The following is a 24316-nucleotide window of genomic DNA, read 5'->3' as shown; positions in this document are numbered from 1 at the left end:
CAGACACAACCAGAACTGAGCAGCATTTGCCAGGCATTACATTTGTGCATGTTCTTTAGTAACATTAAGGTGAATCAAAATCCAAGCTCTGCTCTCCATCACTGCAGATTTACACTGATGGAAGAGCTGAAGTTGTGTCAGTGCCACAGAGAGCTCCTCAAGCATCTCCTTGTCCCTGCCTTTCACTGGTGTTGGGTTAGGTCTTCTAAATTACATTGTTTGGGCTTCTTGTTTGGCTCATGCTTTGGGTTCTTTGTTAAATCATCTCTTCTTCCAAACCATTAAGAAGAAGTGTAGGTGGCTACTACCCTCCCTAGACAATCAATGAATTACTAACCAACTCTCAACCCTCCAGCTATGGTTTATCAACCTAGTCACAAAACAACTAATGATACTACCCCTAGACAGGACAGCTTAAATAAATAAGAGGTGCTGGAGCCCCAGGTGAGGCCAGGCAGGGCCATGAAGGCTTTTCATTGCCCTGATTCCTGTTCAGAATGCAAACAGCATCTGGGTTTGGTCGGGCAGCATTTACATAGCTCTGAAAATCCCTTTTTTAAACATCAGATCTGCATTGGAGATGAATCCTTATGCATGGACACCAAAAGGAGATTAAGCACCTCCTCAGCAGTCAGGACACAGCTTTCCTGCTGTCCCTTTGGTTTGCAAGTGTGCATTTTTGGGAATTCTCACTGCAGAGAATCCTCTCTGGTGTCATTAACACAAACCCAACTGCAACAGAACATCTTTCCTCTTAATAAATTGCATTTCAGGGTAATGGAAGGGCTTCAGGGCATAAACCACATTTGTGAGTGCCATTTTTGGAGGTGGGAGCAGGGCACATTCAGGTGACAGCTCTGGGATGCACAAATGGATCTTTCCCATGTGGAAATTCCTCAGACAAAGGTGCAGCCCTGGAACTGCAGCCTCAGCAGGACAGGGATTACACAACCAGATCTTCTGAATGCAAATGAAGTGCCAGACAGATTGCCTCAGTTCCTTCTGCAGGAAATCTTCTCCATGTGGGATAGAAACAGAGAATTTGGAGATTGTAAAGAGTGAAAAAATTGTTCAGCATGATTTGGGGTTCTTCATTGGTGTTTGGCATCAAAATCTGGAGATGCTCCTCTGGCTTAGCCTGGTTGTAATTTACTCAACCAGAAAACCTACAAATAATTTCAATGTTGGGCCTTCATCTGTACTGCAGAGACACATGTTAACAGGAAAGAGTTGTTCTAAATAATTAAAACTTAAAACTAAAAAATTAAAAAGTGTAGGTAGAGGGAACTGAGAACAGTGAGGGAATGTGGCTTGTCCAGCATGACAGTGACAGATCCAGGTGCAGAATCCAAGTCATGGAAGCCCCATAAACATTTTATCCAGCAGATGACACTGCTTTGGATAATTGATTAATAATTAAAAATTAAAAAATAAATAATAAATAATTACTTATTATTAAATAAATAAATATAACTATAATAAATATATATAATTATATATACTTATTATAATTATATATATTTATGAATATTATATATATATTATATATTTTTATATAATATATATAAATATATGTTTATATATATTATATATATAAATATATTATATATATTTATATATAAATATATATAATTATAATAAATATATAAAGAAATAATTATAATAAATAAATTATTATATTATTAAATAAATAAATAAATATTAATAAATAATTATAATAAATAAATAAATAAATAAATAAATAAATAAATAAATAAAAATAAGTAATAAATAATATATAATAAATAATAACTAAATACCCACTGGAGGCATTTCTGGCTCTTTCACATCTCACAATCTCCCCCTGTACCATTAATGGCTACAATAAGTTGGGATAAAATATATCCTTTCTGTGTTCAAAATGTTTTTCAAGTTTATACATGCTTGAAAATTAACACAATGTTCTGATTTGGATAAAATGCCACTAATAATCAAATCTTGAGACAAATTATCCCCTCAGAAAAGTTGGTGCCAGAGCATCTTGGACTGGAGAGGAGCAGCAGAGCAATGCTGTCCTGTGAGCAGAGATTTCAGCAGCCAAGAACAGCCTGGCCCAGACCCAGCAAGGGAAAAAAACCTGCACCAGTGAAGAACACTGCACAACACCTCTCAGTCTCACACCTCATATGAAAAGGTTTCTGCAATTATGCTTCTTTGGCAGGTAAAAAGCACAAAAAAATCAACATGTCTTGTGGAGAACCAGCCTCAAGTACATAATAATCCATAATATCATGGAATATCAGGATGGTTTGGGTTGGGAAGGGAATTTAAAGCTCATCTCATCCCACCCCTGCCATGGCAGGGACACCTCCCACCGTCCCAGGCTGCTCCCAGCCCTGCCCAGCCTGGCCTTGGGCACTGCCAGGGATCCAGGGGCAGCCACAGCTGCTCTGGGCACCCTGTGCCAGGGCCTGCCCACCCTCACAGGGAACAATTCCCAATTCCCAATATCCCATCCATCCCTGCCCTCTGGCACTGGGAGCCATTCCCTGTGTCCTGTCCCTCCATCCCTTGTCCCCAGTCCCTCTGCAGCTCTCCTGGAGCCCCTTCAGGCCCTGCAAGGCCACAATGAGGTCACCCCAAATCTTCTCCTCTCCAGGCTGAACAATCCCAGTTGTCTCAGCCTGGCTCCCAGCAGACCTGCTCCATCCCTCTGATCATCCTGGAGCCTCCTCTGGACTTGCTTCAGCAGCTCCAGGGCTGGAGGCAGCTCTGCAGGTGGGGCAGAATCCAAAGAATACAAGGAGAGGAGGTCTGATTTTTAATTACACTCTGATAATTAGGGATAATCCAGAAGGGTGTGGATTAACACACACTGTTCTATACTCAGGACAGGCAGCCCACCCAGGAGACCACACCAGCAACCCCAAAATGCCTGATAAGGTCACTGCTCTTGCTTTTGAGAGCTTTTTTCCATGTTTAAGAGGGAAGGAAGGCAGAATTTCAGAGCTTACAGTGGAGGAGTCAGAGTCCAGGGATGGGAGCTGGTCCTTCACTGCAGCAAGGATGGATCCCCACTGGAATGTCCTGTTCCCCTGCACAGGAGCTGCAGGAGGCTCAGCTGCAGGTTCTGCATCCTCACTTGGTGCTTCTGAGGCCATTGGCACAGCTTCCCTTCAAGCAAAGGAAAGATGAGCTTGAGGACACCTCTCTAAACATGAGATAACATCAGTCCAAAACCAGGACAAAGTGTGTGAGGAATTCCCAGCACTCCCAGCAGGAAATGTTAAAATCTGCATTTTTGGAGCTATTCCCTTGCACCTGAGCTCAGAAAGGGCTGAGAGCTTTGTGTCCTACTCACCACACACACCCCAGGGCAGTTTAGCCCCTCATTTATGAAGAATTTTTTGGGATTCTTAGCCACAGTGCTGTGACTGTGTCCTCTCCAAGCACTTTCCCAAGTTCTGCCTGCAGGGATGGGACAGGAACAGAGCAAAGGCAGCAAAGCTGGCACCTCTGCTCTCAGCTGGATTGACTCCTCTTCCCAAATTCCCTCACATTCCCTCCTCCCTACCCAAAGGACAGATAAAATGATAACAAAGTCATAGAATCTCATAATGGTTTGGGTTGGAATGGAGCTTAAAGGCTCTCTTGTTCTACCCACCTGCCATGGGCAGAGAACCTTCCATGTGGTTCATGGTTACTTTTGTTTTCACTGTATTTTTATTTTAAAAAATAATTAAGAATAGGCACATTCATGGATTTTGATCTCTCAAAGTGTTTCTAAAGTGGATTCTTTCCTCCTGTTCCTTGATGTCCACGAGAAGTTGAGACAGCACAGTAGGAACTGCAGCTGAGCTAAGAGGTCAGATAACACAGAAAACCTTCACATTTTATGCTAAAATCACATGGTTTTCTGGGTAGTCAAACATGAGAGGAAATGATTTCTGCTTCAGAGGTTTCACAGAATACCCAGGGCTGGAGGAGACCCACAAGGACCATGGGAGGTTGGTGACTGTGTGTTCGTACACGTGCTCAATATTCCAACCAAACCATTCTGTGATTCCATGGATTTATGTTCACCACTGAAGGAACAATGTGATTATTTTATCACATTTTTATTATTTTAAGTTGTGTTCAGGACTGAAATCACTGTTCAAGGGATCACGCTGACACTATTATCTGCATTGGCCACGAACACTCCTCAAAACGTGAAGTTAAACTCAGCTATCTCCCTGGGAAGTTTATAACTTGCAAATTGCCTCTGTAGATACTTTATAGACCTCATCTATGGTGGTTTTGCTGGTGTGAGACAAACCCTGAATTTCACTGAGATAAGAAAGAGGGAAATCCTCGTGGCTGGAGCACTGTGCTCTGACACTGAGCAGAGCTTGCCAAGGGTCAGAGGAGCCCCTTGGGTCTAAAACAAACTGCTTAGGATGGCTCCCTGTGCCAAATCCGAGATAAATATCTGAGATAAATAAAGGTTATGGACGGACACTGGATGTGACTTGTCAGTCAGCTAATGCAGCATCCTCTGTGGGAGCACACAGTGCTCTGTCTCCAAAACAAACATTTGTTAGCAGTAACACTTTCTGGAGAGCTTGGGCATGGAGGTCGAAGACTGGACTTGATGATCGTGGAGGGCTTTTCCAGCCTTAACGACTCCATGACTCTGAGACTTGAAACCCTGAGCTTCTCCTTGTCACCAGAACTGGCGTTTGCTGGGAAGGAGAGGCGGTGAGGACACCGCAATGGTGACAGGCAGAGCTTGGCAGCCCCGGCGGGAGCGCCGGGCCAGGGCCGGGGCTGCCTGAGGGGCCCCGCTCACAGCCCCGCAATGGCGGCCGCGGGCGCACGCGCACCGTCCCCATGGCAACGCCGCTCCCGGCCCCGCCCCGCCCCCCTGCCCTCACTCACGGCGCCCACCGCCCCGCTGAGCGCCTTGCCGGGCCGGACGGCGGGCACAGCGAACCGGCGGCACCGGGACGAGCGCAGGGCCGGAGACAGCGCAGCGGGGCCGCGGCCTCGGGGGCTGCTCGGTACAACCGCCCGCGGCCAGCCCCAACCGCATTGGCTGCCCTTCACCCCGCCCCTCGCACGGGCTCCTCCCATTGGCCCGGTACCGCGGAGGCTCTTGGGTGTTGTAGTCCGCGGCCCGTGAGGGCGGGGGCGCTCCCGGCATGCCTTGCGCGGACTAGTTCCGGCGGCGGCGCTCACCGGGGCGCAGGTGAGGGAGCGGCGGGGCTGGGACGGGACAGCGGCCGGGAGCATCACCAGGGGCGGTACTCACCTCTGGGGCCGGCCCCGGGCACTCCCCGTACTGGTTGTGCCCGTGGCCGCAGCGGTTCCTCCGCGCTCGCTGGAGTGTGCGATGCTGAGGCCGCGCTGCTAGCAGGGCCGCGCGGGAGGCAGGTGGGGGTAACGGCCCCGGAGCCGTTCCGCGGGGCGATGTTCGGTAACAGCCGCGGGGCGGCCGCTGCGGCGGCTCCGGCCGCTGCGTTCGCCTCAGGTGCGTTGTGTGTGAGCGGAGCGAGCCCGGGCCGAGCCCTGCGGGTGCCGTGTCCGGCTGCCGTGGCGGGCACAGCCCCTGGCAGGGCACTGTGCTCCCTAATGGGGCTGCTCGAGTGCTTTTGTGCCTCTTACCTCGTGTTTCTGAGGTTGTTTCATGTGGTTTAATGTGCCTGAGAGTGACATCACTCAGCTTGGAAAGGACCTTTAAGTGATTGAGTCCAAGCATTAAAAGATGAAGAGCTTGGTGTATTTTGTGTATTTTCAACAGATGTGGGTAGGATTGAACTCGGGTGTTGTGGATGCAGGAATGTTTTCTCTCGCCCACCTCAGGAACCTGGTGTGGCTCCTGCAGCTGATTTGTGCTAACCCCGTCAGTCAGGGGATACACTGCAAAAATGAGATGTTCTGGTTCCTGTTGTGCCTGAGCTGGTAACAATTGCACTTAAAAAGAAAGGCAACGAGGCTTTTTTTACTCCCTCTGATAAGTTGTTGCTGGTTTAGTGGAAATAAAGCAGAAGGGGAGTGTGTTCCTGCTCTGCTCTGCCCTGGTGTGGCCTCACCTCGAGTCCTGGGGGCAAACACAATATCAGAAGGTCTAAAGTTGTCGCAGAGTGGCCAGAGGAGGGACCTGGGCATGGGGAAGGCTCTGAGGAGCAGCTGAGGGCACTTGGATTGTTCAGCTGGAGGAGGAGACTGAGGGCAGAGCTCAGGGGGGGCTGCAGCTCCTCCCCAGGGGCAGCTCTGATCTCTGATCCCTGGGACAGGGACAGGGAATGGCTGGAGCTGGGCAGGGCAGGGCCAGGCTGGATTTTGGAAAAGGTTCTTCCCCCAGAGTGTGCTGGCACTGCCCAGGCTGCCCAGGGAATGGGCACAGCCCCGGGGCTGCCACAGCTCCAGGAGAGCTTGGACAGGGATGTCCAGGGATGCCCATGTGGGATTGTGGGGGGGTCTGTGCCAGGGCTTGGACTGGTCCCTGGGGGTCTCTTCCCACTCAGGATATTCCATTACTTTCTCTTGTCTTCTCCAGCAGCCTCCACACTTGTGCTGCCTTGGGTGTCCCTATTTTGGGCCAGAAGGACACGCGTGGATGTCACCTGTGCTTGTGGGAGGGGATGTGAGAGAGTGAATTGAGCAGTGCCTGCTGAGGGTGATTAACAGGCAGTGCTGCATTTGTCTGTGGTGGGGGCTGGTTGCTTCTCAAATCACCTCCCATTTAGTGTGGCTCTAAGGTGCTTTTTGTGTCTGTTTTCATACTAAGTTTATTTTTTCTCTGCTCTCTGATTTGCTCAAACAGCAAACTCCAAATCCAGGGCAGTGTGGGGTTTGCTGCCCCAGCACTGTAGAGCTCTGACCCTGATAAATAGCTGAGTGCTGATGGATGAACTTTAATAATAATAACAGCAGCAGCCTCACAGGTGTCATGGCTTGGGACCAGGCTGCTGCTTTTCCCTGCTCCATCCCAGTGGGATGGGGAGGAGAATCAGAAAAGAAAGTAAAAATCCTCATGGCTTGAGGTAAGAACAATTTAACTGTTGAAGCAAAGTAAAATGTAATGATAATAATAATTACAATAAGAAAATAAACCCAAAAGAAGCTCAAAAGGAACTCAGTACCTGCTGATTCCCATCACTGGCCCCTCCCAGCCACGCTCCCCAGTTCTCATACTGGGATTACATGAATTCCATGCCCTGTGAAATGGAATATCCCAGTGCCCAGTTTGGGTCAGCCCTCCAAGCTTCTTGGGCACCTCCTTGCTAGCAGAGCATGGCAAGCTCAAAGTCCTTGGTTTAGGGTAAGCATGGATAGCAGCAACCAAAGCTTCAGTGTGTTATCAGTGTTCTTCTCAGCCTGAACCCAAAAGCTGCCTGTGCCAGCTGCTGGCGAGAGAATGAACTCAATGCCAGCTGAAAGCAGGACAGCAGAGCTGAGGGAGGCCTCTGACAAATGTGAGCTTGTCACTCTGTCCCAAAGCAGGGGAACAGACTGTCAATGTTCAGGAGGTTTTGGCAAACTTGTTCTTAGTAACCCAGTGTCCCTCAGTACTCCCATGTTTACTTTTACAGGGATTTTTGTGGGCTTTATCTTGAATCTTCTGTGCAATGACTTGAGCTTCTTAGGTTCTGCTGTGGCTGCCCCTGGGTCCCTGGCAGTGTCCAAGGCCAGGTTGGACAGGGCTTGGAGCAGCCTGGGATGGTGGAAAGTGTCCCTGCCATGGCAGAGGGTGGGACAGGATGGACCTTGAGGTCCCTTCAACCCAAACCATCCTGGTATTCCATGATATGATGGATTATTGTGTATTGGATGCTTGTGTCACATGTCCCCTCCAGGCTCCTCTCTGCACCAGACAACCCCACTTTTGTTTCATTCCCCTCTTTTCATTTCAGTCCTGAGGGTTCTGGTCACTCCTGCTGTCCTGGAGATTGTGAGCAGCTGTCCTCAGGTGCTCACAGAGCTGACAGCCTGCTGAAGTTCAGTGTGAGGGGAAACCTCAGAGCTTTAAACAATAAAAAGCAAATGTGTAGGCAGAGCACAGGGGAGGTGGAGGAGGCTGAAGGTGCTGGATGTTCTGTCCTGTGACTGTGGATCACCTCACCAAGGCTGCATTGGTAACTTGGACCTGAGAGTGGCTGATTCTGACAAAGACCAAACACCTGAGTGGTTTGTAATTAATGTACCCAATTAACAAGGAGGGTGGAGAACAATGAGCTTCACTTGCACCTAAATGTGCTTCTACAAACTGCCCTGGGTTCTACCTCCTTTCACTGCCTTTTGGCCTCCCTGGGGCAGCTTTAACCTGTTTTAGTGAGAAACTCCTGCTTTCCCCCATGTGATCCACTTCAATCCACTTTGCTCTCCTTGTGGTTTGATTGTGAGCTGTCCAGGCCCTTTCCTTATTCCTGTCTGAGGCACTACAAATTGCTGCTGTCAGGCTAAGTAGGTCCTTTTGCAGATATTTTTAAAGGGAAATAATTTCTTCCCAGCTGATAGAATAGAATAGATGGTGCTTTTGTAGTCTTAACAAGCTGAGAATGAAGGAGGGGAAGAAAAGGAGGGTGGGAGAGAAAGGATCCAGGTGGGGACTGAAGAGGTAGGAATGAAAGGAGTTTTCTTGTAGGAAAAGGGACTGGTGCTTGCAAGGCAAAGAATCCCAGTTGCTCAGAAAACAGGAGTGTGGTCTTGAAATGTTACAGCTGAGGGAATCTGAGGGGCAGCTACTGCTGAAAAACCTGTTCCTGCTCTCTTTTATTCCTCTTTTGGCATTTGCCTGACCCCAGAATGAATCCAAGGAGTTAAATTGGTGAGGATTTACCAGGAAGAAGAAGGACTTTATGTTGGCTTAGCTTATGTAAGGGACCAGGCAAGCCCCAGGAGTGCTGTATGGTGGGCAGGGAGGGAAAATTCCCGTGGGATTGCCTGGAACAAGCTGCCCAGAGAGGCTGTGGATCTCCTTCCCTGGAGATATTCAGAGCCCACCTGGACACAGCCCTGTGGTCAGGGGACCCTGCTTGAGCAGGGAGGTTGAGTGAGATGACACCCAGTGGTCCCTTGCAGCCAGAACCCCTCTGGGATTCTGTGTCCTGGAGCTGCAGCTGTGCTGAGCAGCTCTTCATGGAGTGCCAGACAAGAGCTCTCTCCTGTGAGAGGTTCAAATGATTTGTCTGCCCTTGCTCCCTAAGGCTGGGCCTGGGATAAACCTTTCAGGCAGTCCTGGAGCTGGAGGAGCTGTAATTAAGTTGTGTCTGCAGGAAGGGGGGTGTGCTGGGATGATGAATGGGTGGGTGTGCTGCTGCTGCTCTCAGTGTTTCAGCATTTCCAGGATTTACTGAGGTGGGGCTGGGCTGCCTCTGAAGGGCTGAAACAATAAATGGTAGAAACAATCTGCTTACAACTTGGTGACAGTGGAGGGTGCACCCTCTTCGGGTGACAGAGTGGTTTTGGGAGCAGTGGGCAGTTGTCATTATTAATGATTGAGTCTTAATTTAATCAGGACCATCCTGTAATGCAAGACAGATGGACAAGACCAGGAATGTCTGAGACATGAATTCTTAATTCTCTCCCTGCGTTATAAAACATGCAGAGCAAGAATTACATCCTTTTGTAAAACACTAAGCCTACCTTCAGGTCTTAAATAGATGTTTAGTCTTCTCTTGCTGAGGTTATTCAAAGCTGCCTTAGGCACGTTTGAATTAGGCAGGCAGGAAATAAAGCCACCGCTCCTGCAGTCTTAAAATGAGATTTGAAAAACGTGGGCTTTAGCATTATTGCCTTTTATTTTTGCAGTGTATTGGAATCCCAGAGTTTTCTACAGCAAGAGAAAACTTCCAGCAAAATCTTCTCAGCAGCAGTTATTGGTTTGGGTTGAGGAGTCAATCAAAGCTGAGGTAAGAATTTGAAGCCCCCACCTCACCTTCCAGGCCTGTGGCAGCGTGGAGCTGTAACTGCGTGGCAAACAGGGACGAGCAGCTGAGAGCTGTGCTGTGCTTTGGCTCCTCAGGGCAGGATGTCGGAGCTGAGCGACGAGGCCAGCGAGTCGGAGCTGCTGAGCCGCAGCCTGTCCATGTGGCACGGGCTGGGGCCCGCGCTGTGCCGCGAGGAGCTCGACGTGCCCCTGGACCTGCACACGGCCTCGTCTGTCGGCCAGTACCACGTGGTGCAGGAGTGCATCCAGCGGTGAGAGGGGCTGGGCAGGGCACAGGGGGTGCCACCTGCTGCAGGAGTGCTTGTCACCGGTGCCATGGCCGGTGCCACCTGCTGCAGGTGTGCTTGTGACTGGTGCCACAGCTGGCATCACCTGCTACACAGGTGTGCTTGTCACCAGTGCCACGGCTTGTGCCACCTTCTGCAGGTGTGCTTGTCACCGGTGCCACCTTCTGCAGGTGTGCTCGTCACCAGTGCCATGGCTGGTGCCACCTGCTGCAGGTGTGCTTGTCACTGGTGCCACAGCTGGCATCACCTGCTGCAGCTGTCCTCGTCACCAGTGCCACGGCTGGTGCCACCTGCTGCAGGTGTGCTTGTCACCGGTGGCATGACTGGTGCCACCTGCTGCAGGGGTGCTTGTCACCAATGGCACGGCTTGCTGCCACCTGCTGCAGGTGTGCTTGTCACTGGTGCCACCTGCTGCAGGGGTGCTTGTCACCAATGGCACGGCTTGCTGCCACCTGCTGCAGGTGTGCTTGTCACTGGTGCCACCTGCTGCAGGTGTGCTTGTCACTGGTGGCACAGCTGGTGCCACCTGCTGCAGGTGTGCTTGTCACCGGTGCCACACTGATTGGGGCAACAGGGACACGTCACTGGGGCTCCCAAAGGGTTCTTGGCACAAAGTTTCCAGGGGCCAATCTGCTGATAAAATTGACCTCCTTGGTGTTTCAGTAGGGGCTGGAATGAGGTGGTCTTTAAGGTCCCTAAAGCATTCTGTGATTCTGCGATCTGGGGGAGGTTGTGCTGGGCCAGGTGGAAATTCCCATGCAGGCTTCAGTGCTAGATGATAACAGCAGTATGCAGAAGGCAGCTGTGCTCCACAGCTCCAGCACAGTAGCTGATGTGATTTCTTTCCTCTGTTCCTTAGTGGAGACCTGGATTTGAACCAGAGGAACTGTGGGGGCTGGACCCCACTCATGTACGCTTCCTACATTGGCCACGACAACATCGTGCACCTGCTGCTGGAAGCAGGAGTGAACGTGAACATCCCCACCCCAGAAGGGCAGACTCCCCTCATGCTGGCCTCCAGCTGTGGCAATGAGAGTGTGGCTTACTTCCTCCTCCAGGTGTGTCTCCCATGAAACACAGGTAAAGCCACAGCACGTGCTGTAAATGCTCAGGGTGGGATTATCCACAAGCAGCCACTTTGTGTTCTGTTGTGAGGTCTGCTTTGTGGTGGGATTTAATTTAAACTCCTGGTGTCCCAGCATAAAAGGGCAGTGGCTTACAGATGCAGTAAGTATTGTCTGTTCTCTTGCAGCAAGGGGCAGAGCTGGAGATGAAGGACATCCATGGCTGGACTGCCTTGTTCCACTGCACCAGTGCTGGGCACCAGCAGATGGTCAAGTTCTTACTGGAGAATGGAGCAAATGCCAACTGCAAGTAAGGAGGAATCTGTCATTTCGTGGGGGAATCCTTAAAATCTGAAGGTTTTGGGAAAGCTGTAAAAGGCAGGCCTCAGAAATAACAGGACTATGATTAGAGTTCCATGTACATAGAGCCCTGCTTGGCAATAATTTCATTGTCATTTATCATTCAGTATGAAGGCAACAGGTGGCAGATGAACACACTCCAGCAGACACCTGCTTTTGTCTTCCCCCTGTACCTCAGGATGTGGCACAGCTAATACAGGGACAGGTGACCTGCAAACTGAATTGAAGTCTGCCCATGCTGTCACTGTTTATTAAACTAAGATCAAGGGAGATTAGATTTATTGCTTGATTAATTATCAGCTAAACACTGTCACCTTCTGAGCTCAAGTGCACTTCATAAGTCTTTTTATTGATTTTTAATATACTCAGAGTTCAGGTTGATTTTTGAAGTGTGCCCTGCATTCCCATGCCTTGGGGACCAGCCCACATTTATGCACATGGAATTGCCTGAGGGCAACAAGAGGTTCTTACTTTATTAGCTCCTGCAGAAGTGATTTGGGCTCTTCAAGGCAGATCTGCAGCTGGAAGAGTAATCTGTTGCTGTGCAGCCTGTTTAGGAACACTGAATCTCTACAGGGAATCAATTCTACAACAGGACAGCCAGTACATCATAGAGTCTGTGATCAGCAAAAGTTGAGGGGTGGAAATGCTCTGTTAGGGAATGGCAAAACTTCAGCTGTGGTTATACCTGTCCATGTGTGTGTTCTCTCCCCAGGGAGCCAGTGTATGGGTACACACCTCTGATGGAAGCAGCTGCTTCTGGCCATGAGATCATTGTTCAGTACCTTCTCAATCATGTGAGTGTCCTGACAGTTCTCTGGGGAGCTGAAAGTCTGGTTCCAGCCCTCAGAGGAACTACCACAATTTTCACACCGTGCTTATTTTGACAGTGTTATGTTTGCTTCTTGATGACAGTCACCTCTGAAATCCCAGACTTTCAGGACTGTTTTCACAGTATCTGCTTTCTGCAGGCTGGTACCCTGATTTTATACTGGCCTTGCAGGAATAGGAGTGAGATCTGACTGTCCAGATATAACTGAATAATGACTGAATTAGAAAACAACTGAAGCTGTAATTTTTCTATTGTGTTCACAGGCTTGCATGCTCAGGCTACTGGACATCTGCATCCAAAAGCTCATGAGCATGCAGGGCTCTTACAGTTTGGTTTAAATCCCTTCTGACTGGTCCAGCTTACTGCCAGAAGGAGGCAGCAATGCAAAACACTTCAGGTCAAACAAACCTGTTCCCAGTGGCAATGCACAGGAGCCCTGGGCTATTTGGCATTCAGGAATTGGAGATAACTAGAAAGGCATTCAGGGTATTAGTGCACCTTGAACTGTCTGTCAAAGGTGAGCCTGTATTGCTGATGGAGGAGTTAAGACAATTTTGGTGGCTTTTTTGAAATGCATATATATTTTTTACACTGCCCTCTGCCATGTGCACTTAACCAGGTGCTTTTTCTGCAGGGAGTGAAGGCAGATGTCAGAGATAACACTGGAGCCACAGCACGGACCTTGGCCATGAAGTATGGCCACACAAAGATTGTGGGGCTGATAGATCTGCATGCAGCCCCAGTGCCCAAGGTCTTCTGCAGAGGTCCAGGTAACAGATGTTTGACCCTGTTCATTTCAAGATGAACCTGAAGTGAGGTTGAAAGTATGTTATACTGTGTAGATGGGGTGGTGCTACCTGGTCTATCCTGGGAATTCCAGCATTTCTGTGGATGAAAGAGGCATGAATCCAACAACTCTTGTCTGCTGGCCCCTTTCTGACCTAGGTTAGCTGTTCCACCTTCCATCTTTAACATTTCTCTTTTTCTTTCCACTGCACTTACAGGACCAGTAGCAAGTAAAACAGGCAAATTACTTCCTGTGCTGTTAACAACCTGTGTTTGAACTACAGGCAACTATGAGGAGCTGAGTTCTTCAGATGAATCATGTCCTGCTCCCCAGAGACAGAGACCTGCTCGTAGGACCAAGGGTCCCAGCATCCATGAAGGGCCCCAGGCCTTGGCCAAGATCACAGCAATTGGCCTTGGGGGAAGGAAGCAGTCTTGCTATGGTGAGGAGAGTTGGGAGCCTGAGGATCAGTCCCCTGAGACCTCAAATGCACTGCAGTTGTTCCTGCTGTCTGTTTTTGATTTGTTGGGATTCGTGTGGGGTTCATACAGGACAAAGATAGCTTTGTATGGAGGTGTTCGCTGACCACTGTCTGGGTTAGAAAGAAAACCCCCTAAACTCTGTTGTCAGGACTGGATATTGATGAGTGAGATACTTTTCTGCTCTCACCTCAACTGCTGTTCCACTGACTCTTGAGAACAGTTCAGTTTCCCTTTTTAGGCAGGCTCAAAAGTTTGAGACCCCTTTTGAAGCTGATGACAGGGAGGTGCTCACAGCGACCAAAAAAATCACTGATCATAAGAGTGAACTTGTGAGTTGTGCCTTCCCTGATGTTTGAAATGCTTCTAAAAATGAAATTGCAAAACCTTTGCAGTAGACCAAGAGAAAGATGATCCCAGTTAGACATCCTGGATTCAGTGCTAGGAGGTTTGTTTTGCTGTCTGTCATAGGTATTTCTCAGACTAGTTGCCTGGACTAACCAAGGTTATGGACTTGGAAGCATGTTCAAAGCTCAGTTCATTCTCTTAAACACAAGTCTGTGTTATCCCTCAGGCTGTATTGGAATGATACTATCAGCTTAAATGCCAGTGGGATTCTCCTGGTGTTTTAGCACAGCTGCAGGGGTGTTGGTTCTGCAGGGTGTGCAGGGCTGTTCTCCTAAGCAGCTCTTTCTCCCCTTTCTTAATTTGAGTATAATGAGGAGAGGGAGTGCTGGAAGCTGCTGTTTAAGGTACATCTCTACTATAAGGTGTTTTCTCTGACTTTCTTTCAGTGTAAATGAAGTTCATGTGCTGTAGGGTCATGTGAGGGAACTGCAGGGACCCTGCATTCCTCAGGTGCTCTCTGTGCTTTTTAGAATGAAGCTTGTCAGTTTTGAGCGCAGTCTCATTTTGGTTATTTTCAGATCCAGAAGAAGTTACATTTTCTGCAGGAGCCTCCCTGACTAACTTGCATCCTAATCTCTGTTCTCCCTTCCTGTTGCACACAGAGCAGGTGCCCCCTCAGGGCTATGTCACCTTCAGCAATGATGGCAGCTGTGTGCCAGGTGTCATCCGGCACAGGGACGTCACCTCCCCCATCAATGAGCTGGACGTGGACAGCAGCAGCAGTAGGGGTAAGTCACTGTCTCAGAAATGCAGTGCACACCTGGGGGTGAGTCCAGGCCTTGCCTTCCTGTCCCACTGAGGTGCTGAGATTGGAATCTCTCTCCTGAGGGAAAGCTGGGATGGTTTAGCTACAGAAGATGAAGCTCAGTGTGGTAATTTCATCAGTTTGTACAAATAGTCTGAAGGAGGGTGGGAAGAAGACAGAGCATGGCTGTTTCCAGAAGTGTCTCTGGTGGCAAACAGACCTGGGGAAAGAAGAGTGCTGGGGATCAGATGTGAAATCTCTGCCTCAGGGTGTCATCTTATGTCCTGAGTGCTGCACATGAAGCCTTGCTCTGTATCTCACCTTCCTTTACATCTCTGGGATGTTTTGCTGGTAATAAAACAAAACCAGAATGTAACAAAGTTGTACTTCACTGTTTTTTTCCTGTTCCTTTCCAGAGGATAGTGCTTTGTCCAGCAACAGCTTGGGAACCGTCAGGAGCAGCAGCAGCAGCAGCAGTGAATGCTTAATCAGAATCCCAGGAGTCAGCAGTGAAGGCTCTTTGGAAAGCAATGAGGTGGATTTTCTTTTCTTTGCCTTCAGCTTGGGCAGTGCTTTCACCCTTGGGAGACTCTACTGCCATGGGAGCCTGTAGGACCAGGCTGGGTGAGGAAAGGCTCTTCCAGGGACAGGAAAACCAAGGAAGGGGAAGAGGTTGGAGGTCACTCACAGCTCACATGGGTCAAGGCAGCTCTGGGGTACAAAAGGACCTTTAGGTCTTGGAGGAACCTGCACTAGTCAGCCCCTCTGATCCTGCCATCTCTGCACAATCATCCTTTCCATCCTGTGGGTGGTTTTGTGTTTTCCAGGACTCTGACCACACCAACAGCCCCCCGAGTCGGAAACAAGCCAAGAGCTTTAAGGGCAAGGCCCGCTACAGCAACAGTGACAGCCAGGGGAGCCACTGCCTGGGGAAGGCTGGGGGCTGCTGCCAGCACCTGGTCCTTCCTGAGCCCCCAGCCTACACAGGGCCCCAGGTAAGCACAGACTGTCCTGCAGGCTCTGTCACTGTGCCAGGTGTGGGAGGCTTTTCCAGGGGTACCAAAACACCTGATATTCCAAACTTAAACATTTGTGAAACAGCAGTTTCTTGTAGAGGAGCTGTTTGCTGAGATGTTGCTGGAAGGGGTTTCCTTGACCCTTCAGGCCTGTGGGTGGGCTGTCAAACCTGGCAGTGGGGTGGGCTGGGGTGGTGATTCTGGGTCATTCTGCTCTGTACTTGTTAGAAGAGGCATGGCTGTAGCAGAGACCAGTCCTGGTGTGTGACTGTGGAGAAGGGCAGGGAACCACAGGAAGTTGTGGTTGCTGCTGGAACCCAGAAAGCTGTTACTACAAGAGCATGAACAAATATTTATGATTAGGAGGAATGGTGATGCTTTTGTTGAGAGAATGTAACTAAGTTTCTTTTGTCTGGGCTGCAGGACCTGGCAACATTCCTTGAGGAGATTGGGTGCCTGAAGTACCTGCAGGTGTTTGAGGAGCAGGACGTGGACCTCCGGATCTTCCTGACCCTCACAGAGAGTGACCTGAAGGAAATTGGCATCACGTGAGTGTCTGTCCTGTCCTGTCTGTCCCAGCTTCCCCCTCCAAACCTTGTCCAGCCTGGTCAGGAATGTTTAACTGGGGAGTGCTGCTCCCTTCTGGCTGCCTCCCACACAGTTTGACATCCCCGTGTCCTCGGCTGTAACACACTCATGCTTCTGGAGGTACCTTGGAGAGACCGGGGCACTGCAGAGGTGCTCATGGTGTCCTGTTGTGCCCAGGTATTGGAAAAAGGCTCCCAATATTCCCAGTTAGATTGTGCCTGGGCCAGTCTGACCCTCGCTGCTGGGCCAAAGGCAGCAACTGCGGTGTGTCACCCCAGAGATACCTTGGCTTGCTGGTGGTTGCAGCTGGGCACTGAACAAGTCCAGGCTTGTTAGGAACCCCATTTACCTCAGGAGGAATAGCTTCAGGCGATGGTGAAGAGAAAAAGGAGAGGATTCTGCTGGAGGGTTTAATGTCCAGAGGTTTATTCCATGGTTACAGAGGTCTGAACGTGAGCAACTGCTCCAACAGAATCGCAGCCGCATGGTCTGATCACCTTTTTAAGCTCAGGGACAGGGGGAGGGGAGGTACAGGTGAGCACCAACCAGGTGAGAGGGGCAGGGTCTCAGGGGAAGGTGACACCCAGACAGGCCAATGACCCCTGGGCATAGGGGCATCCTTTGAACTTGACCAACCACACGACGCCTTGCTGGAATGTTCAGCCTGATTGACAGGACTCACTCAGCATGGGGGCAAGGGGGAAGGGAGAGAGGCATAGGCACACCTGGGGGGATGACCTGGAAGGCCAAAATGGGACATTACAGCACACCACAACACCCAGGGACAGGTGGTGCAGGGCCTGACCCGTGTTGGTTCCATCCCCAGGCTCTTTGGCCCCAAGAGGAAGATGACGTCGGCCATCGCGCGCTGGCACAGCAGCGCCCGCCCGCCCAGCGACGCGCTGGAGTTGGCCTACGCTGATCGACTGGAGGCAGAGATGCAGGAATTGGCCATCCAGCTGCACAAGGTGAGGCTGCTGCCAACTCCTCAGGACCCTACACCCTGCAGGAAGTGATCAGTGCTGTGGTTTTGTTGTGCCTCTGATGGTTTTTCCTTCACCTCAAGCCACAGCTTATAGTGGGCACACTTGATGTACAAGCAGCACAAGTACAACGTACCCACTCTTCATCCTTGGTGCTCCTTTGTGTCTGTTTCCCATCCAGCTGAGAACTATAGGAGCCAGGGCAGGAATCAAATTCCTACTGTTTGCCAGCAGGGTCATTTTTATAGTGGAGTCATCAGTGAACAGACTTGGGTTGTTTTGGGAAATTTGAACTCATAAGTAACTTTGTAAACAGAGAGGAAGGGGGAATTGTACCTGTGGGGCTGGGCTGAATGTGGAGGGAACCTATACTCAGTGTACAAGCTTCATCCAGCTTCCTTTCCCCCTGGAAAGGAACATTCTGGCTGCCTGAGGCATTAACATAGCAGGGACTTGAGAGATGCTCAGTGCTCTCAGCCTGATCCCAGTGTGCTCTGCTGCAGAGGTGTGAAGAGGTGCAGGTGATGAAGGGCCAGGTGTGCCAGGAGCAGAAGCTGCGGGCAGTGGCTGAGAGCTGCTTGATGGAGCGGGATGAGACCTGGAATGCCATCCAGTGCCAGCTCAGAGAGGCTCAGGCCATCACCACAGATGCTGGAGTCCTGCTGGATCAGATCAAGTAAGTCATTCCCAGGAAGTGACACTGAGACTGCTGGGAAATGGGATTTAGGGTCATATTGGCAGCCTTACAGGTGATGCTCAGGGTAAGGCAGGAGAGCTCACCTGGCACCTGAACACATTTGGATCCTGCCTGACTTCCCCCAGTGAAAAGCCACAGCCATGGGAGCACATGTGAAGTTTTGTGCTTCAAAATGATGCTCGAGCTGGAAGTGGGGTTTTCGGTGTGCTGGGTGGTCCAGTTTAAACTAGAAGCAATCAAAGGCACCCAGGGTAAAACTTGGTGATCAGGACCTTTTTGAATACAAAAAGGAGTTTTTAACCCATACCCTGCCAAAGGATGTGCAGTAACTTGCAAGTGAAGAATATTTTTCTTGCAGCTCTGTGACAGCTGGCAGAATAATCTAAATAACCTCCTGACACTCCTTTTACTGCCTTTGTGGTGCTTTTCTCTGTGCCCCAGTTGGACTCCTCTCATGGGCCTTATCCTGTCCAGTGATACAACAGAGACATCCCTGAAAGTGGCACGAATCCTGCTGCTTATGGATCCTAGCCCAAGGGAGTGGGGTCTGCTGGCTGCCAAGCCAGGGTGAGCTGAAGTTGGATCCAGAAGCTCAGCAGAGCAATATTCCCACTGCAAGGGGCAGAGCCTGGCTTGTCCCCCTGGCTGAGGAGCTGAGGCTGCTGTAGAAGGGCCCTGCCATGCTCTGAACATAAACTACTTAAATTGGTGGCGTGGTGATGACAGCCTGAGAACCTGGGTGCCCTCATGCCTCTCCTGAGGCCATTTCCTTTGCCCATTAGAAACCTTGGATTGGGCCTGATTCTCCCACAGACCAACACAGCTCCTCTGTGCAGAGCTGGCTGTGGCTGCAGATGGGGAGCAGTGGCTGGGAGCTGAGCAGTGCCAGCACCCCAGGCTTGGGCTGGGCACCACTTCCTCCTCCCGGGAAGCAGCAAGGAGCAGCCTTGGAGGCGCTGCCCGGGCACCCCACGCAGGTACTGCAGGCTGTAGGAAGGGCAGTGGCACTGCCAGCCTGTCCCTGTCCCGCTGATGGCCGGGCTGTGCTTTGCAGGAGCTGCCAGGCAGAGCTGTCGGCCCGGCTGGCCCCGGACACGCGGGAGCAGCAGCGGGAGCAGCGGCCCGGGGAGCGCCCAGGTGAGCCCAGGGCAAAGCCCTGCCTGCCTTTCCTCGCTGGAATGTGGGAATGGATGAGCAGCCAGGCTCTTAGAGTGAGTTGAATTCTCGCTCTCAGGGTATTTGGAGTGGCACTTGCAGAGTTTCTCAGCAAGTTTTGGGGTCTGACAAGCGTTTGTGGCTGAAAATGCAGAGCTGTAGCACAGCTCTGCTTCAGGGACCTGTGGCTGCACCTCGGGTTTGTTACCACCCTGTGCACTGCAGCAGGGTCTGAACCAGAAGGGGTGGTTGGTTCCCTAACCCAGTTTGGGGATTTTGCTGTTGGATCCATGGGACAACCTCTGTGGCTGGGCAGGCCTGACCCAGCAGCTCCTTATCCCTAGGAGCTGGCAAAGGATCCCTGGAAGTGCTCGAGGCCAGGCTGAAGGGAACTTGGAGCAATCTGGTCTAGTGAAAGATGTCCCTATCCATGGCAGGGGGTGGAATGGGATGGGCTTTATGGTCCCTTCCAACCTAAAGCATTCCATGATTCTGAGACTCTCTTATCTTGCTGCCTGTGACATGTTCCTAGTGACCTGTTCTTTGCTCCTGTCTTAGAAGTGAGACAAGCAGAGATGCTGTCCATTGATTTCTGTCCATTACACTTAATCCCTTTGAGATTCTCTTAATTAAACAACCCAGCCAGTCTAAAGAAATAAATTCCTAAGTGGTAGAATTGCCAGAAAACCCCTCAGTTTGGCACAGGCAGCTCCAGCTCTCTTCCTGTGTGATTTAGAAGCCCTAACTGGAATTCCTTTGGCTGGGGAAGCTTCCCAGCAACCCCAACCCGTTGTGTGCTGTCCCAGAGAGCTGCAGATGGATGAACTGTGTCCCTGTCCTTGCAGTGCTGGAAGGGTGGCCACCTTCCCTGAAGTCCCTGAGCTTGCCTGAGCTGTCAGCTGTGCTGGAGGAGTGTGTGGGAGAGATGGGTAAGCTGGGAAGGACTCTGGGCTTGTGGAGGGACTGTTGTTGTGCTGTGGGAGGCATGGCTGGGTGGGGTTTGGTGGTTTGGAGTTGTTGTTGGGAGAATCCCTGTTCGTTCAGGGAAGTCTCCAGGCTCTGGAGTTGGTGCTGTTCTTGCTGCAGATCTTGGGCTCTGCATCATCCCCTGGTGACAGGTCCAGGCTGGGAGGTGGGGGGTGGTCCCTGCATGTCCTGCTCAATGGTGAGAGCTGCTGGGGAAGGGGTTCCCTAATCCTGTGTCCTGTTCTCCTGGTGAGAGGAAATCAGCAGGAGAACAGGACACAGGATTAGGGAACCCCTTCTGCAACCCCAGCAGCTTGCAGGCAGTAGGGACACCCCTGTTCTCAGAGCAGGAGCAGCACAGCAATGGCTGAGAGCAGCCTGTTCTTTCCTGCTTCCTGGCCCCATCCTAATGCTCCTTTTTCCCTTTGGTTTGTCCTCAGGAAAAGCTCTGCAGACTGTGACTCAAAACCTCCAAAGGCTCCAAGCCCTGGGGCAGAGTGGGCAGAGCTGGCCCAAGGCATAACCGAGCCAGGAGGGTGAGTGGGAACAACTGCCCTGCCCTGTCCCAGGCCATGGCACTGAGGGGACACCATCCCAGGCTGTGGCACTGAGGGGACACCATCCCTCACAGCCAGTCCCAGGCTGTGGCACTGAGGGGACACCATCCCTCACAGCCAGTCCCAGGCTGTGGCACTGTGGGGACACCATCCCTCCCTGCCAGTCCCAGGCTGTGGCACTGAGGGGACACCATCCCAGGCTGTGGCACTGAGGGGACACCATCCCTCACAGCCAGTCCCAGGCTGTGGCACTGAGGGGACACCATCCATCCATCCCTCCCTGCCCTGTCCCAGGCTGTGGCACTGAGGGGACACCGTCCCTCACAGCCAGTCCCAGGCTGTGACACTGAGGGGACACCGTCCCTCCCTGCCAGTCCCAGGCTGTGGCACTGAGGGGACACCATCCCTCACAGCCAGTCCCAGGCTGTGGCACTGAGGGGACACCGTCCCTCACAGCCAGTCCCAGGCTGTGGCACTGAGGGGACACCATCCATCCATCCCTCCCTGCCCTGTCCCAGGCTGTGGCACTGAGGGGACACCGTCCCTCCCTGCCAGTCCCAGGCTGTGGCACTGAGGGGACACCGTCCCTCACAGCCAGTCCCAGGCTGTGACACTGAGGGGACACCGTCCCTCACAGCCAGTCCCAGGCCATCCCTCATTTCCACACACCAAGAGCTCACTCGGAGCCCACTCAGGGCTGGGCTCTCATACTGGTGTGCCCTCTGGTAGGATCTCCCTTTGGAAAATCTGTACCCCCTTGTCCCTGTGTCCAGCAGAGGGTGACTGTCCCTTTCTCTGGTGGCTGCAGGGATTCTGACGTCGGGTGACCGTTCCACCCGGAAGCTGAGTGTGCCTGGAGAGGGAGCAGGGGCTCTGCCGAGGGCCACCGCGGCCTGCAGGGCACCCAGGAGGCCGTGGCCACCTGAGAACACAGCTGGGAGGACGAGGGACAGCAGAGGACAACAGCCAGCTGCTCTTGGGGCCTGACTCAAGGCTCCCAGGATCTTTGTTTGAAAGGTTTAGGTTTGGAGGGGAAGCTCCAAGCCTAGAAGTTCTGTCTGCCTTAAGCTTCCTGCAGCCCTTGTTGTTCAGGTCTGGGTGGTGGTAGAAAGGTGACAGTTGCACACAGCAATCAATTTATTATCCTTCTCTGTATCCCAAGCTCCCCAGGGCCTCTGAAATGTGTCCCTGGCTCCTCCTGTGCCATGGGGATTGGCCCAGAGAATGGATCTGAGGCCATAAAAGAGGCAGTTTGTTGTGGAGGGGTGAAGGGAGTGGAGTTTGTGATGTTTGGCTCTTGGAGCTGCAGTGGAGCTCAAACTGCAGCCCTGTTCCTAGTTGGAATGTCTGCTCTGCTGCCACCCCAGATCTGGGTTTCAAAGCCTGTTCCTCCAGCCAGCCCACTCTGGTTCACTTTGGGTTCTTGCTGTCCTCAGGGCTGGGTGTGATCACATTGGTGGTTTAGGAATGGCATTCACTGAAACACTCCCAACTCACCCACTCCCCCTCCTCACCTCCTCTCCCCTGAGGTGGGATGGAGAGGAGAACTGGAGGCACAAAAGGTGAAGATCACTGGTAGAAATAAAAGCATTTTACTGGAAACAGCAATGAGATAAGGAACAGTAACAGTAATAACAAAAGTGTACAGGAGAGGTCCTGGTCCTGCAGAAATGAACCCTGTCCTGGCCAGAGCCAGGACATCACTGTTACTTCATCCCCAAGAGCTTGGCTTTGTAGTCAGTGCTGTATGGCAGAGGTCATTGGCCTGCTGTGCCAGGATGCCAGCAAGGCAGGGATCCCCTGGAAAGACAGGAGAGAGAGAAGGAGGAGCTGGGACTGCTGAGCTTCCCCTGCCTCTGGCAAGCAGGGGAGTGCCAAGGCAGCAGAGCAGGAACAGGGATAGCTCTGTGCCCATGGGAGTGGGCAAAGGAACCACAGCCCAGACAGCCCAGACAGAGCTGTGGTGCCAGGCTTTGCCCCTCAGCACTGCCTGCCTTTGATGTGCAGGCTTTAGTGCTGGGAAAGAGTTCTGCCAAGGGGACATTGCCAAGGACAGGGCTGTCCCTGGGAGTGGGTGAGGGTGCCAGGGACCTTGGTGTAGAGTGGTTTCCAATGACTGTTCCCATTTATTCCTGAATCCTCTAAGGGGGAAAAACACAACAATCAAAAACTGAAGTCTATGAGTGATGACCTTGGTGAATCATGCTAAGTCCCTTTGGGAAGAGGATGGAACTGTGTGTTCCTTCTGCTATTTGGACATGGATCCCCATATAAAAACCCATCCAACTCTATCTTCTGATGAGCTGCCTGAATCCCTTCAGGCAGGGGTGACAACTGGCCTGCCTGCAGTGCCTGTGCTTCCTGGCCCTCAGCTGTGCCCCTGTGTGTCACAGTGGCAGTGTCCCCTGCTCTGGGTGCTGCTTCCTGCCCATGCTGACCTCCCACCCTCAGCACAGGGCGCTGTTTTTTCATCTTGAGCAAACACCATGGAGCACACGGGCACCCAGTGCCAGCTGCAGGGTGAGGCTGCAGGAGCTTCACCCTGCAGAGTTGGGATGAGGGGGAGGGAATTGTCCTCTGCAGCACCCCTGGGAACTCCTCAGAGGGCTGAGGCTGTGCTGGGAGCAGTGTTCAGGCTTTGTCTCTCATTCCCTGTCACTGGGGAGCTCCAAGGTCTCTCCCTAGCCTTGCTGCTGCCTCTGGCTGCAGTAATATGGGGGTGTTAGTGCTGCTTCCCTTGAATTTAAAGCAAACTCCCCCAAAATACTCCTAAGGGAAAAGCCCTGTCTCAGCAGTGCCCTCAGAATGGGGGGCTGTGCAGAACAGTGGCTGGAAGGTGACGACAGGAATTTGAGGCTTGCTTTGCCAAGTCTGAGGCTGGAGTTGAGGTTTGGGGGATTAACAGGATTTATCCAACAGATTAGAATGCATGGGAAAAGGGGTGAGATGTGGCAGTGTGTGTGTGAAGGAAAAAGGCCCCAAACAGGGGCAAAGGCTTCAACAAGGGCTGTGAGAGCACCCCAGGGCCCAGCAGGGAGGGGATCTTTGACAGCACAGTATCCCTGAGGAGGCAATTCCTTAACTGCAGGATGTCAAACAGCATTCCTTGCAGCTAGGGTGGCTGTGCAGGCAGCAGCAGTCTGGTGCTACCCTAAGGTGAGCTGTCCATGGAAAAAACAGCATTTGCTGATTTGGATAAATGAATAAAAGCTGAGAAGCCTGTGTGTGGTGTGTGGGTATCTCTGGAGGGAGCTGGGGAATCCTGGATAAGTTCCCTGATTTGTTAGTGCAGTGCAATTACGAATGCACACAGGGGTTTGCAGCCATCTCTGCCAGGAGGCTGCAGGCTCAGGGGATGGGACTGAGCCCTGAGAGCCCAGCACTGCCTGCATGGGGGAATCCAGTGGGAGCTGCTCAAGGGTGTCCAGAGAAGCCACTGAGATACTTCAAGCTCAGGGAGCTGCCCCCTCTGTTCACCT

General features: G+C 51.5%; 2 protein-coding genes across 3 annotated transcripts in view; one reads left to right on the top strand and one right to left on the bottom strand.

Annotated features, from left to right (window-relative positions):
* The window catches only part of DNAAF8 (dynein axonemal assembly factor 8), a 103198-nt gene extending 98197 nt beyond the window's left edge, over positions 1-5001 (bottom strand). The window contains exons 1-2 of the mRNA XM_063171463.1: positions 4900-5001; positions 2994-3153 (exon numbers count right to left, since the gene is read on the bottom strand). Of these exons, the coding sequence (XP_063027533.1) occupies positions 2994-3140 (147 nt within the window). The 5' untranslated portion in view covers positions 3141-3153; positions 4900-5001. The remainder of the gene's footprint in view (positions 1-2993; positions 3154-4899) is intronic.
* A 153-nt stretch (positions 5002-5154) lies between these two features.
* On the top strand, positions 5155-24059 carry ANKS3 (ankyrin repeat and sterile alpha motif domain containing 3). Of its 2 annotated transcripts, XM_063171258.1 has the most exons (18): positions 5155-5209; positions 9775-9875; positions 9989-10164; positions 11060-11258; positions 11453-11574; positions 12340-12421; positions 13091-13226; positions 13527-13685; positions 14733-14858; positions 15292-15410; positions 15703-15870; positions 16315-16439; positions 17306-17447; positions 17966-18138; positions 19214-19296; positions 20160-20243; positions 20721-20816; positions 21646-24059. In XM_063171258.1, the coding sequence occupies exons 3-17, from the start codon at positions 9995-9997 to the stop codon at positions 20801-20803; spliced, it is 1971 nt and encodes a 656-aa protein (XP_063027328.1). In that variant the 5' UTR covers positions 5155-5209; positions 9775-9875; positions 9989-9994; the 3' UTR covers positions 20804-20816; positions 21646-24059. The 2 variants fall into 2 exon arrangements, with proteins under 2 accessions (XP_063027328.1, XP_063027329.1); XM_063171259.1 differs by lacking the exons at positions 19214-19296; positions 20160-20243; positions 20721-20816; positions 21646-24059 and adding an exon at positions 18601-19026.
* Positions 24060-24316: the final 257 nt, after the last annotated feature.

This window comes from Melospiza melodia, chromosome 18, assembly GCF_035770615.1.
Source record: "Melospiza melodia melodia isolate bMelMel2 chromosome 18, bMelMel2.pri, whole genome shotgun sequence".
Taxonomy (NCBI): domain Eukaryota; kingdom Metazoa; phylum Chordata; class Aves; order Passeriformes; family Passerellidae; genus Melospiza; species Melospiza melodia.
The sequence above is the reverse complement of the archived record's forward strand: the minus strand, read 5'-3'. Positions and strand labels throughout refer to the sequence as shown.

What these genes read in the sequence shown, in the direction of transcription:
- ANKS3 (XM_063171258.1), top strand. Translation starts at nt 9,995, where the DNA reads ATGTCGGAGCTGAGCGACGAGGCCAGCGAGTCGGAGCTGCTGAGCCGC. An exon ending in TTCAGTACCTTCTCAATCAT is followed by an intron (nt 12,422 to 13,090) that starts GTGAGTGTCCTG and finishes CTTTTTCTGCAG; the next exon opens with GGAGTGAAGGCAGATGTCAG. An exon ending in GGACAGCAGCAGCAGTAGGG is followed by an intron (nt 14,859 to 15,291) that starts GTAAGTCACTGT and finishes GTTCCTTTCCAG; the next exon opens with AGGATAGTGCTTTGTCCAGC.